Source organism: Anolis sagrei, chromosome 3 (assembly GCF_037176765.1).
Source record: "Anolis sagrei isolate rAnoSag1 chromosome 3, rAnoSag1.mat, whole genome shotgun sequence".
Classification (NCBI taxonomy): Eukaryota; Metazoa; Chordata; class Lepidosauria; order Squamata; family Dactyloidae; genus Anolis; species Anolis sagrei.
In genome coordinates this window covers 131420199-131434585 of record NC_090023.1, presented here as the reverse complement: position 1 = coordinate 131434585, position 14387 = coordinate 131420199, and the positions used below count along the sequence as shown (strand labels likewise).

At 37.2% G+C, this 14387-nt stretch overlaps 1 protein-coding gene across 2 annotated transcripts in view; it reads right to left on the bottom strand.

The window, feature by feature from the left end:
* KLHL1 (kelch like family member 1) overlaps positions 1-14387 on the bottom strand; it is a 193982-nt gene that overhangs the window by 82834 nt on the left and 96761 nt on the right. For both annotated transcript variants that reach the window (XM_060769401.2, XM_060769402.2), the window contains exon 5: positions 11169-11381. In XM_060769401.2, the coding sequence (XP_060625384.2) occupies positions 11169-11381 (213 nt within the window). The remainder of the gene's footprint in view (positions 1-11168; positions 11382-14387) is intronic.

Below are 14387 nucleotides of genomic sequence, written 5' to 3'. Positions count from 1 at the left end.
GATCACATTTATCTTTTGAAAGGTTACCCGAAGTACACTCTCAGAAGATAAATATGGTCAAACCAATTGGAGATTACAGGTTGGATCTGTTCATCTTAAAAGATTGTAATTTCTTCAAGTACCAAATGGTTAATAAAAATGTTCTCCTCCACTAGATCTTTTGAAAAGCAACTGTTTAAAGAGCAAGGAGGGCATTTCTGGATGCTTGTCTCTCATCAATATAAGAGGAGCCCCCAGTGACGCAATGGGTGAAACCCTTGTGCCAGCAGGACTGAAGACTGACAGGCCGGAGGAGAGTGCGAGGACATGAGAGAAGCCTCCCCCAAGGATGGTAAACATCAGACATCTGGGTGTCCCCTGTTGATCTATGGTTTCATAGAGAATTAACATGGCTGTTAGATGAAATGAAGTTTTCAGTAATACTGTTTTTCAACTACTATTTGCTCCAAAGTTATCCATGATACAGGTTATGATATACAGTACCATATTTACTCAAATCTAGTGTGCCATTGAATGTAATGTGCACCTCAATTTTCAAAAGTCTGAAACATTATAATAATCATAATAGTCATATTAGTAAAAATTGCTGGCACAGTACTGTTTGTAATTTGAGTGTGCCTAACAGTTGCTGCGTGTTTACCATTGCTTCTTTAAAAACCAAAGTGTTCAGACACCAAATCTTCCAGAAATTGAAATGAAATATGAAACCTTTCCCTCCAGGAGCCTCTACTGTTTATCCTGCTTCAGCTTCCTAAGGTGAATATATGCTGTAGAATGAATGCACCACTTTAATTGCCCCTGGTGATGCAATGGGTTAAACCCTTGTGCCAGCAGGACTGAAGACTGACAGGCCGGAGGAGAGTGCGAGGACATGAGAGAAGCCTCCCACAAAGATGGTAAACATCAAACATCTGGGTGTCCCCTGGGCAATAACCTCATCCTGAAGGGGACTCAGAGCAGCTTACAAACTAATAATAATAATAATAATAATAATAATAATAATAATAATAACTTTATTTGTACCCCGCTACCATCTCCCCAAGGGACTCAGTGCAGCTTACATGAGGCCAAGCCCACAGCACATCAATAAACAAAAGCAATAACAATAATCAGTACAAAACATTTAAAATAAACTCAAAAACAGAAAATACACAATAAGCAATAAACAATAACAATATCAAAACATACAGCATTTAAAAACCTATGGCCAGGCCAAATGTAATAATTCAAATTTAAAATCAAAAAGTTCTTGGCATGAACAAGATAAGGCAAATTAGAATAGGGTTTTCAGAGAAAGATGAGGGCACGCAGACAATCCTAAGTCAGTATTAAAGTGCATTTGAGGACATATTGCTAAGAGTTTTCCTTATTCTGGGAAGGCACACTGGAACAACCACATTTTCAGGCCCCTCCTAAAGACTGCCAGCATTGGGGCATGTCTGATGTCCTTAGGGAGTGAATTTCAGAGTTGAGGGGACACCACCGTGAAGGCCCTCTCCCTTGTCCCCACCAATCGCGCCTGCAAAGGAGGTGGGAGCGTGAGCAGGGCCTCTCCAGATGATTGAAGGGAACATGTGGGTTCGTACACAGAAATGTGGTCATGCAGGTAGGGGGGTCCCAAACTGTTCAGGGCGTTGTAGGTAAGAACCTGCACCTTGAATTGGGACCGGAAAATGAACGGCAGCCAGTGGAGCTTCTTAAACAGGAGGGTTGACCGCTCCCTGCAAGAAGCATCGGTTAGTAATCTGGCTGTAGTAAACTACAGCAAACATACATGGCTCATGTCTGTCGCCTGACACATAGAGTTATGTCAGGGTTCCAGATTGATGTGAGAGAAGTAGGAAGGAAAAAGGAGGAATTGTCCCCTACTTTCCTCTCTCCTGTCTCCAATGACTTCATTGCTCTGGCTAGCATAATTCCATGTGATGAGTGGTTATAGATGCTGAACTATAGAGGCTTACATTTTGAGATTTATTGAGATCAAGGTATGATTTTTATTTTAAAAACTGTTCAAGTGCATGTCAATTAAATAGACGAGAACAGGAAGAATATGTTGGAGAAAAGCATCCTGTCCTCAAACATAACTTTCGTATAAGAATGGGTAAAAACCCACTCTGACACAGTGTTACGGACAGAGACAAGAAGAATATCTGATTTGTATCCTCAATAAAAAGGCTATATCAATACCAAGACACTCTACCAAGGAAACAAAGAGAACAATACAAGTTTTTTTATTTTAGAACTTAGAAATATATGTGATTTTCCTGTGCTGAGAATGTATTTGTGGGCATATATAATGCAAAATGCATTGGTATGCACTTAAATGTTTCTTTGAATATATTTGTGTGCTTGTGCAGAAAATACATACAAGATAATTATATGTGACTATGCAGAAATACGTGTGCTGATGCAGAAATACGTGTGCTGATAGTTTTTATGCAAACCACATAAAATGTATGCAGTATGTATAAATGCATCAATTCTTGCAAAGAAAAAATGTACTTTTCCTACATATTTTGTGCAAAACCAATATTAATATATTTTGTGCAAAATTCATGTTTCTAGACAGAAAAAAACATATGAAGTTTTGGGCAAATGAATCTTCCCAAGTAAATTCCTGGAATACAAACAATTCTTTAAAATTGTGCAGCAAGCCATGTATGCTTGTGAAACAGAGAGAAATTGAAGAAATTATTTGTTCTTTCTAGTCAAAGGACAACCACCACTTTGCTTGAACCATAGGCTGCCAGTGCTGTATACTTGCTAGGACTTTGTTAAATGTATTGTCGAAGGCTTTCATGACCAGAATCATTGGGTTATTGTAGGTTTTTTTGGGCTATATGGCCATGTTCTAGAGGCATTCTCTCCTGACATTTCGCCTGCATCTATGGCAAGCATTAATATCTGTGATGCCTCTAGAACATGGCCATAAAACCCGAGAAAACCTACAACAACCCAAACTTTGTTAAAGTTACAGCTTAGGAAAAGTTTGCAGTAAATCCTATCCCATGGATTCCATATTAAAATACTATGACAATTCCTTATAACTCTGATTTTTTTAGTTTTTTTCTAATTCTAGTAATACTGAAACAAAATTGATAGGTTCTATCTCTACTCAATTTTTATGCCTTTCAACTTATATGTGGTGAGAAGACAAAAGAAAATGTACTGCATTTTGCTGAAATTTTCCAACTACATGCTTCCTTTTAGATGTTGAACTGCACCTGAAGTAACCCTATTCAGAGAAGTCAGTTGTAATGAATGCTGGCAGGTGCAGTCCCACAACATCCGCATGGTTACATAATACCCAAGTTGTGCTTGACTTGGGTCAATTTCACTTTTACTCATGCTAATGTCAAAATTGTTAAGTTTTTAATTGACAAGATGGCAAGTGGTTTGAGTGTGAGGGATAGTGAAATTTATTCAAACAGAATGGGAGAAATTGGCTATGGTAGCTACACAATTCACTTTGTGCCATCTTTTGCTCAGCACAATTGCCTAAATGGCTGGTGATGCTTTGAAAAAAGTCAGGGAAAATTACTTTAAAAGTCTGACACTGTACAAAAGGTTAGTATTTTTATCTGTGCTCCTTGTTTTGTATATCTGTATATCTGGGATGACTCTTGAAATTGCATCAAACATGTTAGATGCACTATATATTTGAGACATCAATATAAATAAAAATGTAATGTTCGTTTGTGGGATTAACATAACTCAAAAACTACTGGACAAATTGACACCAAATCAGGCCAACAAGTGACCATCACTCATAAAAACACAGAAAAACACAGAAGAGACTTAAAAAGCCAGAAAAGAAAGAAATACATTACAATTCATGTGCATAACCGCATATATACACAAACACACATATATACACATATACACAAATAAATACATACATATATACACACACAAAACACACATACACAGACTGGGACACAGCAACGTGTGGCAGGGGGCAGCTAGTATATAATAGAAATAAGGAAAGCAGAAGCCTAACTTTTGTCAACATGCTCAAGCTGGGTTTTTGTCAAGCTATTCATACAGATTGGTATATATTGCAGAGCTTGCATTAAAACAATGACCTCCCCCCACCCAGATAATAATAAACAAACTTATTACTCTCAAAACAATATAACCAGTAAACTGGCTGATGAGACTGAAGTTGTGCAAAGCAAGATCATGCAAGTTTCCCACCCATGCTTCATATCTGCATATCACAGCATAATTGCACATGGCTTCATGCTATACAATAACATGGAATTTGCCATCTCTACTCTGAAGGCAAGGCACATAGACTACAGAGACCACTGAAACTCAAATCTCATGAATACTTATTTAGGAAGAAGTGTGTTGGTGATAAATTAGAAGCTCAGAAGTTCACAGTTGAGGGTGAGAGTTCACTGGGATATTTGGGGACTTAAAGATAATAAAGGGAGCATTCTGGAATTGCTTCCATTACAGACTTTGGGCTTAGATACATTTTCTAAATGAGTATGTCTTTTGACAAGGATAATGGCGATACTTTATATTTTCCAGTTTCTGATAGGATACTATTTGATTCATACATCAAAATGTCACTAATTGTTACAAACAAAATATTTCTGTCTAAATGTGCGAGAGCATACCAGTAGGATTCAATGCTAATATCAAACTTCAATGTTCTACCATGAAGTTCCCCTGCATGCACCAAGACACAAAAGGAAGTTCACCACTTCATAATGATTATAGTGCCAATGACTTACATTAATGAATGATCATAAATCAAAATATACAGACAATTTCTTAATTCCTAGGTTACACTGATTGCCAGTGAAACTAGTTTAGAAGAGAGTTTTCAATGTGGAGTAATGAAGTGAACAGGTTACAAATGGTGTGCATCTATGACTAAACCTATGTCATATATGTCATTTCAAACTATTACTTATTAAAAAGTAAACATTAGAGTACAATTATAAGTTTGTTTGTTTAAAAAAGAAATGCTTTAATGAAAGAAACCATTTATAGAAATTGTACAATGTTTTCAGTTTCAAAATGTTCTGAAATAGCAATTTTCCATACTTTAATTAGTGTAATATATTGAATACTAATTATTAATAAACAACCATTTTGTTTTCTAAAACAAATCATTTTTCCAATAACTTTTTTTTAAAAAAAAATCATTTTAGAACATTTTTAAGATTATATGCCACACAAGTGTAAAAATCTAACTAAGCAGATTTTTGCAGATCTTTGCACATGGGACATGAATTAGAAATGCAAATTGCCTTTACTATCCCAATTGATTCAGTCCCACCTTAACCAATATTCTGATTTAGTCTGCTAGCAGTAAAATAAATCCAATGTAATTATTTTTCAATCCCTGCTTGAATCTATTTTAATTAAAAGTTGGCAGTTTTCCACTGAAAGCTTTAAGTGGGTTTATCTAGATATGATTTTAAAATATACACTTTATATATGTAATCTCACTTAAAATAAAACTCTTAAAATCAGAAGAAAAATATTTGTCTTCCTTTTTTTAAAAAAAAAAAAAGCCTTAGTCTCAAGATGACTTAAATAAAACATAAGACTATTGTTTGTGTCTGTGTGTACTAACTGCTATTTGGTTTTCACCTTAGATGAAAACAAAGCATGAATCATTGCTTGGTTAGGACTAGTGTATTTAAAGGAATGCTCATTTCAACACCAGATCTGCCAGATCATTAAGCTGAGGCCTTTCTCCAGACACTCCGGAATCCTTTCCCTTATAAGATTCCACACTGGAATTCCTTACAAATAAGATTTCCTTCATCTGTCTGGTGTCAAGTGATTTTTTTTAAAAAAATCTAGTTTTCATTGTTAAGACATTTTATTATTTATAGGTTTAATCATTGTTTTTAACTTTATTATATAGCTATAGTTATAAAAACTAGGGAACTCTTCATATGCACCATCAGGATCACTGATTCTCACTGTGAATTGTGTCATTTATAGAGGAGCTCACCCAGAGGGCATAGGGCCTGTCACCCTGCACCTTGTACTGTTCCGACTTCCCCCTACTTCATCACATGAGGTTGGGGAAGCACTTCTCTGGGATATGATGGGAGCCATTAGGCTTCATGGCAGAACTGCTGTACATCCATCGCCGAAAAACAACTCGTGTAAAGAAGTTCTAGGAACAGCATTTTACTTTCTGTTTAAAACTCACTTCCCCAATCCCTACCAGCACCAGGAAGGCTGATGAAATGCATTATATAATGGTCCTTAATAAACAAATCAATGTCTTCTTCCCAATATGATGAAGAAGAGAAAAAAATAAGAAAAGGGACAATATGAAACTTTTACGCAAAATCCCTGGTTTATAAAATATAGAAGAAACAAAGCTTTATTAGAATGTTATTTATTTATTTCTTGGCAGACAAAATTTGGATCTATTTTTACTCCCACTCTGCAAATTAAGCTACTGGTTCGGCAAAACATTCATTGGTAGCATCTGTAATAAGTAGTCAAATTAAGCTGAAACTACTTTCACATCATTAACTCTTCCCCAAAGATTATGATTTAATGAGCCCATCTATTAAACTGTTCAATATTATTTAGTATAACAGGTCCCCTGTTATACTTTACCATCCTTAGCTTAACTAGAGTCCCAAATAAATTCATCTTTTTTGACATCCTGCTTATTTAGCTGACCAGTGCAAAGTCTGTTTTTTTTTTTAAAAAAAAAAAGTTTTAACAGAACCTTAAGATCATCATCAACCTACTGCAAACACATAACTTCTACATTATCACTGTGGGAGCATATTAGCTATGCTTAAATATATTTAGGATGAGGATAAAATAAAAAGTATATCTGTACATAAGATATGCTATGTTTTTACTAGAATCATAACATCCACAATCTGACAACATGCACACATAGAAATAAAGAAATATAAGCCCAATGATTTTTTTCTTGGTTTTTAAATTTAGGTATGAGCACTGAATTGAGTTCAGAGAAGTGGAAATAAATTACACAAGCCTTTTTTTAAAAAAAAGAAGGAAAAGAAAGCAAATGAAGAAAGGAAGGAAAAGGTGTAATTAAAGACAAGGTCAAAAATCTAGTGCTTTTTACAATTTGCAGTAAGATTTTAAAAGTGTTTTGCACAAGTTTAATCTTTTTACAAAATACACAGTTCTTGCACAAAACCATGTTTTGGCAAATTAAGATATTCACGTTTTCCCCAAAGAGGAAGAAAACTTTGGGTTTTTTTATTCTTGCCAAAATAAACAAACATTTTTTATTACCATGGAGTCACGTGGTTTCTGATTCTGTTAAATATCTGGAAGAAAGGAATGGGTGATGATATACAAAAAGTGGCAGAAGAAATCTTATAGAAGATCAAGACCTACCAAAATCCAATGCGTGATTATTATTATTTTGTATCTCTGCTTGTATGCCACTAAATCAGATACATGTCATGGCCAGATGTAAAGCTAAAGTAGCCAGTTGAGCATTAGTACCTTCATTAAATCTCTGCAAGTTCAGTCAACCTATATTAGTCCAGGTAAAAGGTGGAAGCTTAAGGCTAAGAAGTAATCACTATCCCCAGAGGATGACAAAATAGGATTTGGAATAAGGTCTCCTACCCTAATATGGCACTTTTACGCTTTATTCCCCACTGGCATCCACTTAGCTTACTGAGTCACGATTTGTTTTTCTTAATACAATTCCAGATCTGAACAATTCATGCTGAGAAATGTATGCAAATGAGCATGTTGTTTCAGTAACAAGATTGCTGCTCTGAGCAGAAACCGATGGGACACATTGTGAAAGGAATGCAATTATATGAAGATGCTGCCCTTAACATGGAAACGATTTCTATCATACCAGCAAACTTTATCTCTTGGGGAAACAAGAAATTTGAAAATTTGCTCAGTTTCAACCACCATATATGGGGAGCATTCTATACAGAAAGATGTACAATACTCTGGATAGCAATGAAGTTTGAAGGTGAGACCTATATGTACATCACTGAATTATATCATTTTAATTTCTCTTTTAAATGACAATTCCTGGTCCACACAAAATGACAAACCAATGATTTGCTACACGGGGACCAAGTTCAGTTTTATTACTTTTCTTGGCAGCATGGGAGGGTAGGAAGGATTACCTAGTGATGGTTCGCCCTGTGTCCAGGGATTTGCTAACCACTGCAGGAGCCTACCGTATACCATGCAACTGTGGACAAATCTACCTAGAGGCCACCAAACACAGTGCCCAAATATGAATCAAAGAAAATGAAAGGCACTGCAGACTAATTCAGCCAGAGAAGTCAGCCATAGCAGAGCACCTGATGAACCAACTTGGAGCATATTATTGGAGAACACAGAAATGCTGGACCACTCTAACAACCACCATGTCAGACTACACAGAGAAGCCATTGAAATCCACAAGCATGTGGACAATTTCAACAGAAAGAAGTAAACCATGAAAATGAACAAAATCTGGTTGCCAGTTTTTTTTTTAAAAAAAAACCGCCCGAATTAAGACAATAAATAAAGAACACCACTAAGAAACAGGAGAATTTCAGACAGCTAACCATCAACTGCCAGTTAACACCTTCCAAACAAAGGATGCCTCCAGGCACAATAGCCAGGCTACCTCTATGCAAATATCCTCACTGATTGACTTTGCAGCTGCAAGGCTACTCAATGCTAATCAAGCTTGTTAATTGCAACACTCATACTTGCTCCAACCAACAAGGGTTCTTTTTCCCACCCTGGACACTCCACTTGCCTCACCTACAACAGACCTCTGAAAATGCCGACTACAGTTGTAGGCAAAACATAGTGAGAAAATGTTACTGGAACATGTCCTTACAGCCCCAAAACCCACAGTAACTCAATGATTCTGGCCATGAAAGCCTTCGACAACAGAATGTCAGCTCAGGCCCAGACTATTTTGCTAACTGCATTTCCACATACAACTCTGCGCAGGCATTTTGAACAGTGGATGAGACCCTGCCTTTGGTGCCACCCCTATCTCAAGTGTGGCTGATGGGAACGAGAGAGAGAGAGCATATAGAGAGGAGAGGGCATAGAAGATCAATGCTTCGATACCACGGAATGGAAATGCCTTGTCACTCTGGCTATGTTGGCTTTTAAATTTATTTAAAGCTTTTATCTCTATTGCTATCTGTCCTCCACTCTGTTATTAATGTTTAACTGTGAAAATGTAACTTAGTTATGTCATTGTCTAATGTTTGGTGCTGTCTTTATTATTATTTTGATGTGGATGTTGGGTATTATTTGAGATTTGGGTGGTTTCAGTAAGTTCATTCTTTGTTTAGTTTTGTACGGCACTTAATGTTTGCCACACGTTGTAAACTGCCCTAAGTCCCCATGGGAAGATAGAGTGGGATATAAATAAAGTTTTATTAGTAGTAGTATCAGTTATTCAGTTTCCATTGCTCTGGTTGCCAACTGGCCAGTGAGTTAGAGACTTGTTTGGGGGAGGAGTTTGCAATTTAAGTCCCTGGAGCTCAGCTAACAGGAGCACTTTGCATTGGCATTCTGTAGGAGAGCTTTGAATATAGAGAGCATGAGGTTTCTTGAATATAATGAAGATAAGTGTCATGAATTAAGAATACATAGGATAATATCTCTGAAGAGGAAGATACAGAAACAATAGTTTGAAGGGTTGACTGCATGCTTTAAAAAGTATGCTGTCTCCCTGAACCAAAATTATGTGATGTATTTTTTTTTCAAAATTAAATTCCTTTTGGAATATAATATGGAATGCTAGCTTCTTGTATCCTACATAGTTCAAAATTATCATTAGGATTACTATCAAGATTCACTTAAAATATTGAGAAAAATATATGCATTGAAACTATATATATATATATATATATATATACACACACACACACACACACAACCTTATTTTCCATCTTCATCGCTATGATACTTCATCTTGTTGATGGGAAGTTTCCCACCAGAGTGGAAATCATCTATCGGACAGATGGCAAGCTATTTAACCTCAGCAGACTGAAAGTCAAAACCAAGGTTACAACAACATTTGTTATAGAACTCCAGTATGCTGATGACAACATCGTCTGTGCGCATTCAGAAAAAGACCTACGAGCCATTCTAAACACCTTTGCAGAAGCACACAAGAAGCTCGGCCTGTCATTAAACATTGAGAAAATCAAAATGCTCTTCCAGAAGTCACTGGCCAATCCCTCTCCAATGCCAGAAATACAGCTTAACAGTGTAACATTAGAAAATGTTGACCATTTCCGCTACCTTGGCAGCCACCTCTCCACAAAAGTCAACATAGATACTGAAATTCAACACTGCCTGAGCTCTGCGAGTGCAGCATTTTTCCGAATGAAGCAGAGAGTGTTTGAGGACCGGGGCATCCGTAGAGATACCAAGGTGCTTGTTTATAAAGCTATTGTCCTCCCAACCCTGCTATATGCCTGCGAGACGTGGATAGTCTACAGACGTCACATGCAACTCCTGGAACGATTACATCAGTGCTGCCTCCAAGAAATCCTGCAAATCTCCTGGGAAGACAAGTGGACAAATGTCAGCATGCTGGAAGAAGCAAAGACCACCAGCATTGAAGCGATGTTCCTCCACTATCAACTCCGCTGGACCGGCCATGTTGTCCGGATGCCTGACCACCGTCTCCCAAAGCAGTTGCTCTACTCTGAACTCAGGAACAGAAAACGGAATGTTGGAGGACAGGAAAAGAGATTTAAAGACGGGCTCAAAGCTAATCTTAAAAACTCTGGCATGGACACTCAGAACCGGGAAGCCCTAGCCCTTGAGCACTCCAGTTGGAGGTCAGCTGTGACCAGCAGTGCTGCAGAATTTGAAGAGGCACAAATGGAGGGAGAAAGAGAGAAATGTGCCAAGAGGAAGGCGCGTCAAGTCAACCCCGACCGGGACCGCCTTCCACTTGGAAACCAATGCCCTCACTGTGGGAGAAGATGCAAATCAAGAATAGTGCTCCACAGTCACCTACGGACCCACCGCCAGGATACTACACTTGGAGGACCATCATCCTCAGTCTATGTGGGATCACCTAAGTAAGTAAGTAAGTACATACACACACACAAACATACATATCCTCATCTTGTTTTGCTTATTTTTAAAACACATAGATTTCTATGAAGCAGAACTCAACCAAACTTTACCTGTGGTGGAAGAAGTGGCAACCGGATGTAGGCAAGTAACATACTCAGGTCATTGCATCTCCTCTGCATGTCATATTTCACCCACTTCATTAAGGCATGGAAAATGGTTTCCTCATCAGGAACATTCACATCATCACTAGCTAGAAGTTTATGGAGTTCTTCTGTTGGCAGTAGTAAAAATTCTTGATTTCTAATAACTTCTATTATGTTTTCCTAGAAAGAAAAAGAAATGTTTAAACTTATTTTCAGAAACATAATCTACCTATAAAATGAACAAATCTGTAAAAAAAAAAAAGAGCTGTAGATATCATTTTATCAAGAACATGTAAATCAATCTATTCTGAACAAATGTAAGATAGCATTAAACTAAATTAAATGTTTACCATGGATCTGGGGTCTCTGATTTTCCTCACCAATACATTTTGCATTTGTCATACTGTTTCTTGTTCATTTGTTTTCTTTACATTTGATGGCTGGTTTGCGGAAAGAAAAAATAAGCTTAGTTTGCAAGTCTGATTGTTGATGTTATCTTTCAGTGAGGCCCCATCTACACCGATCGTTTAGGTTGGTGTGAGTTTGAATTAACCCACGGGTGCTTATACAACACATGGAGACTGATCTGGTTTAACCTGGGGAAAGCCAATTAATGTCATTGTATCCAAGACATTAAGATTCCACTGTATGCTGATCTGTATTAGTTAGCCTAATAAACTCAATTCTGACAACAGTTGACATTCCCATCTTGCAAATGACTGAAGCCAGGGGTTGTTTGTACACTGGCAGAGAATCTAGTGGTAATAATTTGAAACACTATGCCCCACACTTTCAAGTGGTTAGAGTTTCATGCATGGGTGGTTTGTGGTGGCTGAGATGTAGCAATTTCAGATCAAGTCATCTTTTTGAAACTTCCTGTATTGAACCATAGCAGTTTTTTTCATGTTAGAAGTGACTTGAGAAACTGCAAGTTGCTTCTGGTGTGAGAGAACTAGCTGTCTGCAAGGACGTTGCCGAGGGAATGCCCAGATGTTTTATGTTTTACCATCCTTGTGGTAGGCTTCTCTCATGTCCCCGTATGGGGAACTGGAACTGACAAAGGGGGATCAACTTGCTCTCCCCACATTTGAACTGCTGACCTGTCGGTCAACGGTCCTGCTGGCACAAGAGTTTAACCCATTGTGCCACCGGGGGCCACCATAGCAGTTAAAGTGACATTAAATTGCATGGGAGAAAATATCATTGGACACCTGCCCAGAAAATAGTGGAAATTCATTTCCTTCTTTCTGCCACTGTACAATTCATGTCAATTGTCCACCACTTTCCCATAACATTTTCTGGGATTTTATTATCAAAGGAGAAAAGTGTTATTCCAAATTTATAGGTTTCATTTACATACAAACAGAATATTTATGATGGAATATGTGTACTAATAGAAAGGCTTCAGCAGAGTTGAGGTTCTCTTACACTTGGAAATATATATCTGGTTCTAAAATCCACGAAAACAAGAACACCAAATGTTGGATGGAAGAGGTGTGCATTTCTCTCAATTTCGAGAACTGCACATTATTTTCCAACCTTACTCCTGCCTACACATACAGTATCCATTCTCCACAAGTGTAGCCCACACAGGGAAATATTTTTCCTGCTCACAAGATAATATGATTTAATAATTGGGAGCTGTTTTTTGTTTACATGGTTAACTTTTTTTTTAAAAAATCAATGCATTCATTTCCTTTCTCCAGTGGAACAAGCTCCAGCCTGAGCTCCTTTCAAGTGGGCCTATACCAAAACAGTCCTCCAATTGACTATTTACAACATTATGAATCCTACCACCACTACAATTGCCTCTTTTATTTCCCATTAATTTAAGGTTACTTGAAAGGATGTTTGAATGGGTTTTGCTATGTTACTTCATATTTGAACAATAAAAATGCTCATGCATTTATCTCCAGAGTTAATTTCAGTAAAGATAGTAATCATAATCTCGTCTACTACTGAAATGTAGAAAGCTTTGAATTGGGAGGAACATCTGTTTAGCACAACAAAAGTACAATATTAACTACTAGAAAGGACACCCACTTGAAATGGAAAACGTGATTATGAAAATATATTCAAAGGAATGTAACAGCAAAGAACATAAGACTGAATATTTTATGTCCTCAAAAAGAGAAATACCAAGCATTTTTATTTCAGATGTATTTTCATATTTACATGATTTCAAACCACTAGGGCCATATAATTATGATTTAATTACTCCAAGGACTGCATTAGGCCCACACAAATAGAGTCCCCCTCAACACATACACTATTACACTTTGTGAAGCAAAACAGTTTTGACAATGGGGATGTTTTATAAGAGTTTTAGTAAGGGATTTTTCAGTTATAAAGCAACTTGCTTTGACCTTACTTTGAAAAATTCAACAGCATCAAAGAACAAAATTATATGCCTGAAGGTACATTCCAAAGCACACCTTTAATAGGCCTAGTTTCAGAAGATACCTCAAGGAGATGAATATCCTCTTCACACAGGGTCAATAAAACATCAACTCAATCCCAGCTGTTTTTCAATTAGCTATTTTGTGATGCACCAGAAAGTTCTGTTCTTAAAAGAAATCTTCTTGCAATTCCCACAATCCTTTTTCTTTTGAATTCTCTACCATTCTAACAGCAGAGAGAATTTTGCTACTGAGAAAATATTGTGCATCTGCCATACATTATCCAGAATCAAAACAAAACAGCTCCAACCCAGTCCCGCTTATTGATCCTTTTTCTTTGCTCTACATACTAAATAAGGGGACATTGTAAAGTTGTGTTATTTATGTTGATTGTTGATTGTTTTATGTTATTGGGTTTTTTTTTTACAATTTCTGTATTTTTTGTGGTTGCGCCTTTGAGTGCTTGTAAGTTGCCCCGAGTCCCTCTGGGAGATAGTGGCGGGGTAAAAATAAAGATGATGATGATTATTATTACGATAGTTGCTTGACCATTGGATGATGACTATGGAGACCAGGGTTTAAATCACCACTCAGCAATGAAACCCTCAGGGTGACCTTGGGTAAGTCACACTTTCCCAGACCTCAGAGAAAGGCAAAAGCAATCCTCCCTCCAACAAATCTTATCAGTAAAATACTGTGATGGAGTTATCATTGGGTTGTCATATGCCCAAATGACCAACAAGAAGTTGCAATACAGCTTGCAGCACAAAGACTAATGGCCTTAATG